General features: G+C 37.2%; 2 protein-coding genes across 2 annotated transcripts in view; both read right to left on the reverse strand.

Annotated features, from left to right (window-relative positions):
• POLN (polymerase (DNA directed) nu) overlaps positions 1-6,483 on the reverse strand; it is a 102,108-nt gene extending 95,625 nt beyond the window's left edge. Inside the window, 2 exon segments of the mRNA XM_009882538.1 lie at positions 2,778-2,872; positions 6,351-6,483. Coding sequence (XP_009880840.1) covers positions 2,778-2,872; positions 6,351-6,483 — 228 coding nt within the window.
• A 2,621-nt stretch (positions 6,484-9,104) lies between these two features.
• On the reverse strand, positions 9,105-15,051 carry HAUS3 (HAUS augmin-like complex, subunit 3). Its single transcript, XM_009882571.1, has 4 exons — positions 14,137-15,051; positions 12,580-13,016; positions 10,684-10,912; positions 9,105-9,371 (listed from the first exon to the last, which is right to left on the reverse strand). Exons 1-4 carry the CDS (start codon positions 15,049-15,051, stop codon positions 9,105-9,107), a joined length of 1,848 nt encoding a protein of 615 aa, XP_009880873.1.
• Between the last annotated feature and the right edge of the window lie 1,483 nt (positions 15,052-16,534).

Consider the following 16,534-nt stretch of genomic DNA (forward strand, 5'->3'; position numbering starts at 1 on the left):
CTGAAGAGAAATTGCTTTAACTGTTCCACAAAGCAGTTGTCTCCTAATTTTTAGTCTCAGCATCATGCATAAGCATAATATTCACCCACTCCATTGAAAAGTAACTGAAGCCTCTCATAATTACTATATTTTCTGCTCTTGTAGCACAGCCAGTCTCCTTCAGCACCTCTGTTGTCATTACCATTCCAAAAACTAAGGCCTTCTCATTTCAAAAGAACCACAAGTTACTGTTGTGCTGGGCTCCTATCCATTCCCCAACACGACAATTTTCACTGATCAAAGGACATCATCCATCCCTATTCAATCTGTATTGACTGAGCAAGCCAGAATGACAAAGCCAATAATTATTTTTTTCTGGTTTTGCAATATTCCTCAACCCGGTTCCCATATTTTCAAACGTCAGAACCATACAGTCAAAGGATGAAAAAGGCTTAGACTGCTCGAGATCATACTTCACAGGATCAACTCTACAGCAAAAGTACAATTAACAGGTTCTAAGTAAATAGAAAAAGGGAGCTAATTGAGCTTTTGCTACTACTAAAATGAATAGTGGTTGTTCTAAAGGACGACAAATTAATTGGACTTATGCAATGCTAACCAAAAAGGGAACACTATAAAAAATAATCATGAGCAGAAAAATAGTATCACAGAAGGACCAAATGCTTAAGAGCCATGGAAAGAACTAATCCACTCAAGTGTATTCTCCCATCAAATTGCAAATAGTTTTATTGTTTAACACAGTAGAATTTGAATTAGGACACTCAAGTAATTATGGAATCAGGAATAAGCAATTCTCTTTCAAAGGTTCAAAAATAAGAACAAGGCAATTTAATTATCAAGTCAGAGTAATACAGCTGGAACTACAAATAACCAGAAAAAAGCAGCAGCTTCCAGGAAGAAGCCATCTTCTACTAGAAATAATAACATGGCTGCAAGTAGAGAAAACAACTCCCACAATGTAGGATAATTTATGTGGATGCAGAAAAATTTCACTAGATGCTGTAAGTCAAAATTTGCACCTCATCATCACAAAAAGGGGTTCCACTATTATCCATGTGCACCCACAGCTGCATTCATATCTATGAGCCAATTTAATTTGCAGGAAGCTATCCCACCCCAAAAAAGAAACCAAACAGTTTTCTGCATCTTGAGCAACCTGAATGGACTTGCTGAACTGTGCAACATGCACCAAAGTCAGAGTAAGGAAGGCCGTGAAATTTGCAGCTGGGACAGGAGTACACTGGCAGTATCTGCAACTCTTTAGTCACCTCAATGGATCTTAAAAAGTTGGGGCTGCCCCAGTTACCCATTCCCATTCTTGTACTGGCAACTCACTCACATGCACATTAAATCAAATTCAGAAAGATGATAAAACCAAAAATTAAACTTCCCAATACGAAGTAATTTTTCACATAAATCATCTCACTTTATGATTATGTAATGACAAGCACCAGCCTATGGAAGGACCAAAAATGTAAAACAAGGAAAAGCAGAAAAGAAGGAATAGGTTGCAAGGCTTAGACTGACTTACAGTGCTGCAAACTCACAAATTAAGGAAACTGACCATACAAGAAACACCCATAGAACAGAAAAAATGTGCCAATAGCAACTCCGGAGAAGACTGAACAGTGCTGTTAACATCCCTGGAAGGCAGCACAGCCACCAAGAAAACTGCAGTGATCTCTTAAATCCATGATTTTTCTTGTAGCAATGAAGAAGTATGCATTTTTTATTCTTAGACCTTGAGCTTCACATTCCCCACTAGCCCGTCCTTGTTGGTAAGGACAAGGTCCAGCATGGCTCCTCTACCACTTGGAGAAGGAAGTTGTCACTGACACATTCCAAGAACTTCCTGGATTGCTTGTGCCCCGCTGTGTTGTCCCTCCAACAGATATGAGGGATGTTGAAGTTACCCATGAGGACCAGGGCGTATGAGCGTGATGATGCTCCCATCTGTCTATAGAGGACTTCATACGCTCTACCATCCTGGTCACGTGGCCTGTAGCAGACCTCCACCGTAACATCACCTGCCCCCATGTTCCTTTTCATCCTGACCTATAAGCTCTCGGTCAGCTCTTCATCCATCTCCAGGTGGAGTTCCATGCACTCCAGCTCGTCATTGACGCAGAAGGCAACACCCCTTCCTCATCTCCCCTGCCCGTCCTTCCTAAAGAGCCTGTACCCTTCCATTCTAACACTCCCATTTAGTACACAGAATGTGTTGATTCAGAACAAGTTATCACAGAACCACAGAATGGTCAGGGTTGGAAGGGACCTCTAGAGATCATCTAGTCCAACCCCCCTGCCAGAGCAGGGTCACCTACAACAGGTTGCACAGGATGGCATCCAGGCTACAATATCTAATAGCTCTCCTGTAGACAATATGGGCATTATATAGGTCATGCCAGTTACGGATGATGAGATAACAATTTATAAAACAAAGTCACTTCACTATTGCTATGAAAAGAAGCTTGCTGCATTTTGGACCATTTTGGGGGGTACCAGCGATTGTTCAGTGACAGAGGTTTGAGAATATTTTTAAATCCTGGTAACTATCTAAATGTGGGAACCTCATTAATTTCTGATGAGTCTGTCACAAAAGACTAGCTTCCTGTAAAAAGTATAACAGAAGTGGGGTCAAGACTCTCATAGGTAAGTAGAAGCCAAATGCAAAATAAGAGAAAGTTATCTGAACTATGAGTGTATGCAGTATAGTGTGATAAAGCTTATTATGAAAGAGCCAGTCTATAACAACTTCAAACCTGCGACAAAAAGACTTTTAGTGGTCTTCAATCTTACAGTATGCTTGCCTTTTTATTTTTCAGATGTGCATCCTTATCACCTAGTTTACTGTCCTTTGTTGTCTCTATACCTTAAAAAAAGAAAAAGTGAAACATTTCACAATACAAATGAATCCAGGAGCAGTGCATATAACTTAGGTTACCTTCAGTGTTACATTGCTGACACTTTTACCAAACCTAAAAAAATTGCAACAAAATATTCCATGACAACCATTTTTCTTCAAATTAATAACATTCATGCTTAAAAGGGCCCTGCAGGTTCCTAAATATGCATATGCAAAAGCATGCTCTGTCTCCATTAAGAAAAAATTAATTCAAATCCACTACAAAGCAGAGAAACATTTTCCACGGTATTTAGAAGATGCATTATTGTAATACCATAAATATGCATATTTTCTTCTTTCCAGAAAACACATCCTATCTTGGTCAAAGTAAAGCTGGGGGCATGGGCAAGAAGGGAAAAAAAACCTAACCAAAAAGCAAACTACATACTCCACACAGTTTAACTGTTTTCTTGGAACTAGGCACAATAGGTTTTTTTTCAGTAAAACACTATTTGTATATACATCTTTAGCATATCATGCCCTACAGAGAATTGATCATTGCTTCATCTGCAGAGGATAATTTTTTCACATCATTCATCCTCGGAATAGAACAGGTATTGTAAGACCAGACAAGAACAGAGAGAAAGAATTCAGACATATCCAATCGACAGAAAGCTAAGGTAATGGCTAGCACTGCAAGAAGCAGGAGGGCTATCACTGCAAGGTCTAAGATAGCCCTGTGCCACAGCACAGGTGTTAGCCTGGGCCCACCACTGAACCACCAGTGATATTTAGCCTACAGCTCTGAAAGCAGACAGATGCTGCAGTTTAAGGCAGGCTTTGTAAATGCACCTCAGATGCTGCACCGTGGTAAATGAAACAGTTAAGACATGCCTTCCGTTTTCTGCCCTGAACACTGCCTAGTAGCCTCAAGAAGAGGGGATGCAAGACTGGAATAAAAGAACAAGGGGCAACGGGCTAGCAGCAATTACAAACTCAGTAGGCAGAGGAAGAGGAACAGGGAAGGGAAGAACTCCACTGAAGTGTGAGTCTCTCCGGAGTTTCCAATTAGTTAGTATTCCTTTATCTCTGTATTCTTTTACTGCCCAGCCAAAAGACATTGCATGGGCAAGACATGTATTTTGTCCCCTTCTAACTCCTGGTTCATACCAAATACAACACTCCACTGCTGTTTTCAGCTATGAAATTTGCATTACCAGCAGCAAGACACTTTTTGAATCAAATGTGCTGATGAATAATGTCCTACAAAGCATAAGGTGACCTATTTCTATTCACTGAAACCGTTTTAAAAAAAAACTTTGTCTAGGCAAACCAGGACCCTGTACTTAAAATACCAAAAAAGTATTTTCAAAGACTAACTAGCTTAGTCTCCAGAAGAAACTAAGCTTATTACTTTATAGTATTACATTCAGGTTCATGTTCATGTATGTGTATAAACAGTCAGTTATGTCCAGCTCAGGCTTCTAACCTGAGCTGTTAGAATAGCAAGTATGGCATCACTGTATTTCTAGCTTCGAATATGTTAGGTTTGGTTTTCTTGACGCTTCCTACTATAATAAAATTATCATTTAAGAATTATAGTAACTGAGTTTCCATTCAGTGCTTTTAATTGTTTCACAGCCCGATACTTTTTCCTGAAAAATTCACCCTCCAGAGATGAGGATTACATTTCTCTCCTTCAGCACGACAGGTATGTAAAGAGCTATGCAACCTCAAATTTGTTTATGAAAAAGTGTCACCAGATGGCAGTAGAAACCCGTCCTTGCCTCCAAACTCCTTAAGGCTAGATGGAACCATTACAAGCTCTATTGCCAAGATACCCACACAATTCCACCCCCGAGTTCATTGCAGATATTTGTCCTATTTGAACCCAATATTTACCTTCTAAAGACAAACAGTTTTTCCAGTAAGCAGAATGTAATCTTTAAAGATTATCAATAAAACACAGTTTGAAACAGACCAACTAACATGACAGGTTTTGGTTGTTTTTTTTTTCAGGAAGGCAAACTTTTTCTTCTCTCCAGATCCAAGCTGATCAGCTAAAGCTATATATAGAGGCAATTTCCTAAAATCAATTCAAATAAATTTGTTCTTAAGCCTGTACACTAGAAACAATTGTGAGTAATTACTACATGGAAAAATGAGAGCAAGAAAAGCTAGTCATGTGACCTGCCACCACTAAATGCTTACACTGTTCTTTCCCTCCCTAGTGAGTACGGATTTAGCAGCACAAAGACAACAGCAAGCTCATTTGGCTAAAGATATGAGACACCTTCATGGAGTTTTTTAGAAAATAGAATCTGTAAATTTTACAGCTTGACAGAAAGTGAACAGATCAAGAGCGGACAACACAACACGATATAGTTATCACACAGCACAGAGTTCCCATCTAAGACAAAAAACATTCCAGAGGAAAATTAAGGAAGGCAAAATGACAAGGTAGCAAGAGAAGTAGAACGGCAATTAAACTAAGGCAGAAAAGAGATCCGATTACCTTTAAAATAGTCTGGGGTTTGGTCCAAATGTACCATTTTAAAATGAACCCATCCCCATATTTCTTGTGTATCACTGATTTACACATCAATGAATTACTACCCTTTTCACTACTATACCATCAGACTCGACCGATCCAATTCTTGACTACTGAAAGAAGAGACTGAACTGTTATTTATGTAAAACTGAGGCTGCAACAAACACCACTAATTCAAGAATAAATGCTAGATTTAAATCCCATCAACCACATAATGTTCCAGGATCTATTTCTCAGGAGAAAACAGACAACTGAAACAGAGCAAAACTCTAACTTTCTATCTACATCTTTCCAGAGCTACAAGAACGGCAGACTATGAAATACACAAATTAAGAACAAAAATTCCATCTTGCAAAACCTCCCTAGCGTTCACAACATTCTGAGTAAGATTTGCTCAACAGAGTCAAAGATCTGGTAAAGCACTTTTAACATTACCTAATTCGTTCTACCACTGGGACTTTTGTTCACTCTTACCCCTAGAATTTCACAAGGAGCGAGCTGCTAATGAACATGTGTTTAAAGGACAGACATAAGTCTAGAGAGTTCACTGGCCTTCTGGCAAGTTCCTAGTACCTCTAGTGATCTTTAACTTGACTCTGGACTAGACATTTAATGTATACATTTAATTTACAGTATTTGGTAATAGACAGTTTGAAATTCTCATCTACTTCTATACCACATAGCAGGAACAGAAAGAAAAAAAATAAATTGAGGATATTGGTAACAACCTAGTTCCTTGCACTCACATGGCATTATTTAATTGGAAAAGTCCCAGCAAATGTCACAGTTACAGCTTAACTTCTCTTCTAACCCTGGAAATCTAAACTCTCACAGGGGTTGGGTGTGTTTTTTTTTTTCTTTTTAAATAGGGACTAGAAGTTTGATACTATTTTGTTTGAGTTTCAGTTTTTCAACTGAAAATAGAAACATTTAAATAGGCTAAGATTTACTTACTCTGGTTATTCTTTCTGCTAGTCTGAACTTCTCCTACAGGAATAGACTGCAAAGCTGTCATAATCCTCTGAGCAATATCAGATAAAGGCACTTTAGAAGTCTCACATCCTATGTATGATGTGTACTGTTCCATTTTTAAGATTAAACCTAAACGCAGAACACACAAATTATGCATTGTATCAGGGCCACAGAACAATCTGCACTTACATTCTGTTGAAATGTAAGACAAAATATAGTGAGTAAGTTCAGTCATTCACTCTCCTCGATAGAAAATGACATTTCCTTCCTGACATGCCTTTCAACATCTACATACTACAAATAGAAAAATAGAAAATTGTAGTAATTTACAAAAACCACTAAGTGAAACTTCTTTGAAAGTGTTTTAATAGACCAATAAAAAATGAAGCAGTCCTATTAAGTAAAGCTAACTTCTAAAAAAAAAAATAATCTGACAAATAAAGTAAGAATTGTCATTTATGTCTGAAATACTTCCCCCCTCAACATCTTTAAACCAGCCTATATCTAGCGTATGCATATGTTTAGTGTTATTGGTGCTTCAATTTTATTAAGGAAAAAGCCTTTCAAGTAACCGCCAAAATAGAGCCAACACAAGATGAAAGAAACAAGTATTAATATCATGATATATAAAAATTAGTGATGTGTTGTTTCAGAAAATATTTACCATAAAAGACCTCTATTCCTTAAGCTTTGTGTAACAGATGTACTCAATCACTATTAAATGTTAATAAAATTAAAATAGTTACTATAGTTTGTCAATTTAAGAAACAGGTCACCAACATCTAGTCTCTACAAGCTTTGATTGCAGCTATTGCTGTTCTAAGTGTTACCTTTTTGAAAAGCATTTGCTTTTCCAGTTGACCTGTAGCTGTATTCTATAATACACAGGAAATATTTGGAGACCCCCTGGATACAACACATACAGGACAATTCGAAACAACAGTGCCCATACTGATGACTCTGTTGACTTTACATAGTTAGACCAGAACAATGCATAAAACTTACCATAAACACAAGATAAATACCCAACATTTTCAAAATATTTAAAGGATTCAAGCTGTACAAGTCAATTGCTCTACCAGAAACTCCTATACAAGTTAACAACTGGAGTCCTGTTACTCTGGTCCTCTCCCACTAAATCCAGTGCCTGAGTAGACCGTCAAGTTAACCATCAGGTAAACAATATTTCCTCTGTTTACATGGAAATATTTTTCTTAGCTCAAGACCACAGGCAGATTGCAAGTTTGAATACTTAGAAGTACAAACATTTGTATCCAGATTCAAAGAGGAACATCCATCAGGCTGCATTAGTATTGGCTATATCTATCTAGCTCAAATTTCATAGTAAGCATGCAAAAGGCAGAGAGGCATAGAATGGCTTTCTTTTCCATGACATTCCATGAGTCAGAAGTATAACCTTTCCCCATGCACAACTCCTCCTAACTTTTATAATTAAGAGCAATGCTTCTTTCCTAAACAGAGTAAAAACGGTGCCTGACTTCTCAGGGTGGGAAGCAGCAGTCATAAAGCCTCAGGGGCATATCAAAATGAGAACCTCACAGACTAAATATAAACAGGACACTATGCATGAGAACACACCTAAAACCAACACACAGATTCACCATAAATATTGACAACACTGAACTGAATTTATAGTGTTTGGCATTTAATAATAAACACAACATATAGAGTTAAGCAGCATGAAATCCAGATATAAAGACATTAAACCAGTAAGTAAAAAAAATCTTAAACATTTAAAAATAATTTATACTCACATAAAAGTTAAAAGCCATCAAAATAGTTTTAACACTACTGTCACTGAAGTTAAAGCTAATTTACTAACCTTCATCAATATGTACAACACTTTAAAGCAAGGACAGCTGATCCCATCAAAATAGAAAAGACTGGAAGTTATCATACTATAAAAGTCTACTTGGTATATTAGGAAGCGATATAAAAATTTGATAAACAGTCTAACAATGCACATGAAAGCAGAAGTATAAAAGTATCAGGACTCTGAAATGAAATTCCTAGCATTATATATTATAGAGAAAACTCAGAAGTCCGAAAGGTAAATATAAAATTCTTTTTCTTTGAAGAGCCCAGTATGAGCATGGACTGGTTTCAATGGAGAAGACAGGCCATAAGTTAAATTAGGAGATACCGGAATGATCTTAAAACAGACGGTCTTGGTACTTGAAACAGATTCTGGTACATATTCCAACACATTTCTAACAAAACGAGATCTTCTTAGGAGAAATTGTAAGGGAAGTAATCATGGAATATCTGCCTCGGAGAACTCTCATCTTCACAAGGAGCACTTTCATGTTCCAAAATCTGGAATGCCTTCTCCACATTTATTTTTCAGTTGACATATCAAAGGTTCTTAGCATGCAAGAAAACTTATCTCAAGGGTATGAAATGTTCCTTTTTGTGCTATGCTGTGTGCAGTGGAAATCAACATACAGGCTAGCAGAAGAGCAGCCTGAATGTAATTCATTCAAATAACCAATGCATTACTTCATATCAAAGAACTTTGACAAAACTGAGATTTGAACTCATTGGGAAGATGCAAAAAGCCATAAAGCAGCATGCAATCCAAACTTTGTAATCATGGCAGCTAAACATACATTGCAATGACAGATAAATGTTAGCCTTGATAAGCTAATACTTATCATTCCATAAACTTGTAGACAGTTTACATTAACACACTTTCGTTTAAGAGTATGCTGAAGTTTAAAAATTAAGAACTCCACTGGTGGTGAAATTCTCATCTTCCAGAACACCGGCTTTAGCAGCAGATTGCTGCTCAAGCTTCTCCACCATCTCTTTCAAGTGGTCTTTGTCTTTGAAAAAATACACGTACAAGTTTCTTTCCATCTGATGCAGCTTATTGGACTCTAAAAAGTTTCTCTTTGACTTCACATCAGCAATCAGATCCATAAGAAGTTGATTTAGTTTATTTAAATCACCTTCCAGTTGATGAAACTGCTCACAAAGTTCCTAAAAAGAAAAGACAAAAAATTATCCCTTTTATATTGTTAATACATTAGTTGAACTAGAAATACAGAAATTTTTTGCTTTTGACAGCCACTTTCGCTTGTAAGTGAAAAGTCATCACAAGAACTTGAAACACAGGTGATAAGGGACTCCATTCAATTTATGTAACTGAATGAGCTCCCTGTAATGGTACTCACATCAGGTTACAAAAATGTAATTTCATTGAGTTGTTTACTAAACCAGATGAGTTAAGACCATAAGAATCTGGCCCTCAACTAGACAGACAGTTGAATGATGCTTTCAGTCAATTACAAGTCTTCATAACTAGTCAAATCTTAAAAGGGAGGAAAAAAAAAACCCAGAACAAAAAAGCCAATTTTATTTTAAAATTAAAACTTTAATTACCAGCTACAATTTTTCCAACTGTCATTCTTCTAGTTCAGTGTAAGCAGGCTAGTCACCTACTTGCACATCATTTCCTTATTAAAGGAATTACTTTTTTTTATAAACAGTAGCAATAGAAAGAGCTGTCACTATGTTTTAACTTAAATCAATAGAAAAGTATTTGATTTAATAATGTGTAATCCCTAGAAACTTATTGTTCCAACTACAAAGTTTCAATTCTTTTTAAAAACTGTTCTATATGTTGCAAATTCACTTGACAGATGGAAGTGTTAAATATTTTATGTATTTAATCAAGGAAGTATTATTTAACAGAAGACTTCCCTCAATCCGCTTTTAAGATATCTACAATTATTTAAAAACCGTAACAAGTTGCATTTAACAACCCCCATTCCCATTTAAAAGAGGCTCTAAACCCAACACCTGGGAGCTCTGTTGCAGGATTGTCCTACTACAACTGTCTTTCGAAATTCTGATATTCTTATTTTGTCTAAATGAATCACCCATGGCCAGGCTTTTTAAGGAGCCAAACTGTACTATTCAGGTGTTATGGATAACAGCGGGGAAAAAGCCCATCTGAAATAAAGAGAAGTTTAAACAAATTTGCCAGTGACACCATACCTAGGTGACGTATTTCCCACACCATAAACTCACTAGGTAATACATGACTGTATATGCTTTTGACAGAAATTAAGAGTTAGATGCAATGATTTGCTCAGAAACAAAAAATTATTACCTACATTTACAAAATCCAACATTTGCTAAGAACAATGTAAATACTGGGCTCGTCATCATTATGCTAATAAATTCATTACTGACATGTGGGAGCCAGTTTGTGTGTCTACAGTCCTCATACTGCATTGAACATGACACACATTCATGTAATAATTTTAATAACTAGATAAGGGCTTACCCGACTACTGAGTTGTATCTGTTTTCCTCCATGATACAGAGCATCATGAAGGGTTTCTACATCACTTTTTAGCTTGGACAAAAGGAGAGACTGTTCTTGAGAAGATGCTGCTAGCTGATCTTGTACTGTAGCACAGTCCTGCCTTAACTTCTGAGCCATCTGCTCCAGTCTTTTGTATGTTTTAAACAATTGCTGGTTTTTATTTTCTCCTTCCAGAAGCTGATATAGCCTGTAACAAAAGAAGTTAGACACACAAGCATTTTTAAGTCTCCTACGCGCTCCTGTCATCATTAGTCAAGAAAAGATGTTTGTGTTGAGAACTCAGAGGACTCGTAAAGGACAGTACTGCTCAGGGTACTCTTCCTACACTGCTGTATCTCCCACTGATTTAATGACTCTATCTATATATAGCCAGTATGTGATTAACAGGACTCCAAAATATTTTGATATTAAATTAACAGCAATGAAATACCAAAGTAACAGTTAATAAGTACACAATGAATGCAAATAGAAGTTGACAATGTGCTTTCGCCAACTATTTCCCAACACTTCAAGGGCAGCAAAGCAAGATGCAATCTTTATGTGCTGAAAAACAGCAGACTTCAATGGCCAATAAGAAATAAGAGAAATCCTTATAAAATTTTCAAGCTTACTGGAGTATTTCCAATTTTCTATGAAGAGACTACACAGAAATTCTCCAGTTAGTTACAATTCACGTAAAAGACAGCAATACCTGCTGTACCAAACTGCATCAGGAAGAGTCTAATACGATCACAGATAACTTTGCTCGTTGCTACTACCACCTCTGCATATTGAAATCTTCAGGAGTTGAGTCCAAATATAGAGTCAGATTGGCTTAAATAAGACCAGGAGCTATATTTCAAAAGCAACCAAATTTCTTTCAAGTGTCTTCCACTTACAAACCCTTCAGGGTTTTTAACTTTTTCAACTTCCCTTCACAATCATGAATACTAACACATGCCTTGGCTTTTTGAAAAAAAAAAAAAAAAGTGAAAAAGAAGCAAGACAACATTCTGATTCAGAGATTGGAGACTTAATAATAAACCTGAACAAAAATGTTACAAGTTGCCAATGCAAACACACAAGGGGAGCAAAATTAATGCTGCCTAATTCTTGCAGTTATTCTCTACGCAAGACCATATCCAACTCTCCCTTAACAATTGTTAAAAAACACTTAAAGCACCATTTTAAAAAAGGAGGAAAAGTTTCACATTAACACACCTATAGTAATACAATACACCTCATCAAAAGGTTTAGTCCTGAAGTGACAGCAACACAGCACACATTCCTACTGTATCACCTGAGCTACAAGGAGACTTAATTACTTAGACAGCGAAAAACTACACTTCTATATGGGGGACGGGACACAGAAGCCAGATGGCAAATCAAGCAGTAAAAATGAGCTAAACACATTTCATGTATTGAAGGAGTTGTTCCTCTCCTCTACCACATGGGGGTTTTTGCAGACTAAGCTGATGAGGCCATGCATATTATCTGGGAAACCACAGTTATTAACAGCTCCCTATATCTATACTTCCAGAACAACTTTCAAGAGGTCCTAGATCAGGGCACCATGAAGACAGGTTTGGCTTTAAACATTCATTATATTCCGGGTATTGCTTGGGAATGCTTCAGCAATACTAACAAGACTTGATAATTGAACAGTTTTTCCTCAGGCAAACCTGAAAAGAATTTCAAAGGATAAGAGGCAAATCTCCTATCTTGAAGGCTTCAGTTCTGGAGAATTCAAGATACTAATTAGCTATAGCAAGTAACTAAGAACTTAGCAATAGAAAATTCTTAGCTTGCCTAAGCCTTTATCTCCCAAATATTATTTCAAACTAAATCAAAGTGCAATATGACTATAACACTTACCTGCAAGAGAAACCATCTTTTGAACTAATAGTGTTCCTTGGCTTTGCATGTTGAGTTTGCTCAGATATCACCTGTAGTCTCTGCTGCAACTCATTACTGCTCTGTTTCAGAGATTCTACCAAATTCTCAAGTTGACAGCAGATCTCCTTATGTTTCTTCAACTCCATTTCATAGGCTAGCTCAATAAGTTCAAATGATGCTTTCTGTCTTATCAAATGCCTGCATATTTCATTTTGTCTCGAAGCATAATAGTCCTGCTGAGCAATCTGACGAAGCAAGTGCCCTTTCACCACTGGTGCACTCAAAAGTCGTGCATTCTCTTTCAAAAGGGGAAGCAGCTCTTCATTGTTTATCCGAGTTATTTCTTGTTTAATTGTTGACATTTCATCATTTAAACTACATATTTTGGCATCAAGGTTTTCCTGTTTTCCAATATCCTGCATAAAGCAAAATATTTGTCAATTTCTTCATGGTTTCCTCCAAGCCACTCCCCTAACCCATTTCTTCATTTCACACAAGATTCTTGTACTTATGTTGCATTTAAAATCTTTGCATCTTTTGTATCTACAAAATTAAACGGAAATTCCACAAGCAGTTTGACAGAACTTTACAACATCAGGCAAATACAGATTTAAAAAGTAGATATCAAATAAATGTAATTCAATAAATAGTAATTTAATTCCACTGCAGGGCCAGGAAACAGTTTATTGTGGAAAAAAAATAGAAGAGCTGTAATTTTACTCAGCACCCAGATTTCAAGCATGTCTAACCGAAATTTCACATGCAACCATAATTTTTTATATTCAGTCAGATGACTATCAACACTATCAGAATCAATCTTTTTCAAATTACTCTAATCAATCAAGTCCTATATGCTATTCATCCATAAATAAAAATATACAAACTGACCCGATGCCTCAAGTTAGTCCATGACTGGCAGAAGCTAATATTTTTCCCTTCTGTTACTATTTCTTCACATTCTTAAATTCCACTAGTCATATCTGCCAGTCGCTCACTTGTTGAGACATTTCTGGGGCTTCAACTATCCAATCCATTTAATTGGTATTTAAAGCACGTCACCATAATGTCACCATATTACAAATACTTGAGTTTCAAAAAGTCAGTGAACTAAAATTTTTCAAGTTTATGCTATGGAATATAAACAGGAATACATTTATCATATTAGCCCCTCAATACCACAAAATTTCAACCAAATTTAAGCTTGCTTTTGTTGTACAAACAACTGAGAACCAGTTACAATTTGAAATTTCAAACTTAAACTAAACTGGAAAAGTACTACTAAATTCTCCGTTTTTTTGAGGTAGCAATTCTGGAAAGTAGAATTAAAGGTACTCTGCCATACTGAAGAATTTCTAACTAGAGAAACTGAAGGTATTTCACAAGAGTTCTGTGAGCAAGACTAAAACTTCACAAAGTGCAATCTCACTATGTAATATGTTGAAATAACAGTAACTCAGGAATTCCTTTTACTAGATTCAGTTGAACACACCTGCCTGTTTAAAACTCCACTACCTTCTATCACCTTTTGCGGCTCACCTTGTTGTTTAAGGACTGCAGCATGCTCTCCGCGCATTTTATAGCTGAATTCATGCTCTCCTCTTTAGCTTGCATCTGAATTAGCTGATGTTGAGCACAAATATATGCCGTCTGGAGCCTGGCCATCTCTTGACTCTCTTCACAAACTTCATTAGCCTCATCACAAGTGACTTGTTCGCTTATATCTGCAAGCTCAAAGCAGCCTTCATGTGAATTTTCAACACATTCAGACTCACCTTGATAAAAGTGTGCTTTTATGTATGATGTAAGCACTGCAGTGCTTTGTTCTTCCTGAGACAAATACTTGTCCAAAGAAAGTTGGGAAAAAAACACTGGATGGGGACTTGACTCTTGTTCTGAATCTGAAGCAGTGAAGAAAGAGGCAAGTTTCTTAGCTGCATCCGTAAGAGACAGAAGTTCATTATTAAGCTTATTATTTGCTGCAGTAAACACTTGCAGTCCTTCTTTCAAATCTTTATGTGCTTCTTCCTCTTTGCTTTTTAATGTTTGTAACATATGGTTGTTCGCAGCAACCATCATTTGAAGCTTATTATGACGATGAATTTGAAGTTTTTTTAACTTCTGAAGAGTTTGAAGTTCATCCTCTAACTTCTTCAGTTCCTCCTCCTCCTCTTGGCTACTGTTCTTTGAATCCATGGGCTTCAAGGTTTTAAGGACTTCATCCAGTGAATTTCCTTCCAAAACAGGCTTACCAGACTCAAGAAGACTATCAAAATCTTGCAGTTCTTCTTCAGATACCACATACTGCTCATTTACATTTCCACAGAACCACTCCAGAAAAGAATTGTCTTCCAAAGACTCAAACAGCCAGTCAAAATCTTCTCCATTAAGCTCATCAGCTTTTGGATATCCAATTTTCTTAAGAGTTTCCACAAAATCATTGCCACAGCTCATGATTAAACTAATTATTTTAAGCAGAGACGATCCAAATACAGGAAAAAAACTGGGGTAATATTCCGGTTGTAATCTTTTTTGTCATTTTAAATGAATATTCAGTATTTTAATAAAAAGAGTCTGCACAGGAAAAAAGAAGTGTCAGATCACACCAGAAAACTGAATGCTATTCTGGATTAGAGTGGCAATTTAAAGACTAGAAACCAATTTTTGTTTCAGGGTGTCTTAATATATTTTGTTCATGAAATCAGGACACATTTTTTCCATCAATTAAATCCCTGATCTTTGCAAACACCTGTTTTTCCTTAATTCACATAAATTTACTATTAAAATAGAATACTACCATTAATTTAAAAGCAACAGGTGTAAATAATGAGTAACTCATTGGCCTGCAAAAGTGATTTACTTACATAGTTTTCCTCACATTAAATAAAAAACCCCACCCACAATCATTAACTTTTTCAAAATGAGAGGAGCTTTCAGCTTCTTCTAAAACCAAAACTACAGTGATGTTATACTGTGCTTCAAGGTCGTGCTTATAAAGATTTTTTTTTACTTCAAGCAGCAAGCAGAATGTTGTCTTCTAAACCTTCATTTTAAAGTTCCCTCTGAAAATGGAACAAGAAATCCTTTAACATAAAAATATCTCAACATAATAATGCAGTTTTCCAACCAATTATAAAAATTTAAGTTATGATCAGTATAAATATTCTTGTGAAAACAGTCACAACTTAAAAGTTGCAAGAAAAAAGTTTGCTGTTTTGCTGTTACTCAGCAAACGAATCATCGTCTTAGGGATGCTGAAGTGAGTGCAACAGACAGCAAAGAACAGCTTAAATTATCAAGAAGGTCGGGAGGCCTTGTCTGCAATACTGCGGTAATATCCGGGGGCGTGTGCGTTAATTTGGTATTACTTAATACTTGGTTTCTAGAACATACATTCCACCAGAAAACCCCACTTTGCCAGCCTGCCGGGAGGACCTGAGCGCTGAACAAGTAAACACACCCTTCTGAAATTCCGTCTTTATTTAATTTACCTTAGAGTTACAGATTATATAAGAAATTGAGTTTGCTATGCAAGTTTCATGTCACAGGGCAGCCTTCCAACCGCCCTCTGCCTCCCATGCTAAAAAAGGGCTGTCGTCAGAACAAGCAAATAAAAAGGAGCGCACACAGGCTTTATGTATGTGCATGCAGATCACTAAGGCACGCTGACACTGCCGCTCAAGCCGCCACCAATCACCACAAACAGTATCTCGGGACCCCTGCGGCAGCTACCCACGGTCCCCGTCCCCAGCACGGGGCCGCCCGACCGCCACAGCCCGCCGAAGCGGAGGAGCCCTCAGGGGCTTTCTCCCAGCGCCGAGGAGCCCACACATCCGCCGGCCAGGTCCCAACTCTGGGGGCAGCTGCTGCCCACAGCCCCCGACGGGATCTCGGCTGAGAGCCGACCCCGAGCAGGACAGGGCAGGACGAGGAGACG

The sequence above is a fragment of the Charadrius vociferus genome, unplaced genomic scaffold, assembly GCF_000708025.1.
Source record: "Charadrius vociferus isolate BGI_N301 unplaced genomic scaffold, ASM70802v2 scaffold213, whole genome shotgun sequence".
NCBI lineage: Eukaryota > Metazoa > Chordata > Aves > Charadriiformes > Charadriidae > Charadrius > Charadrius vociferus.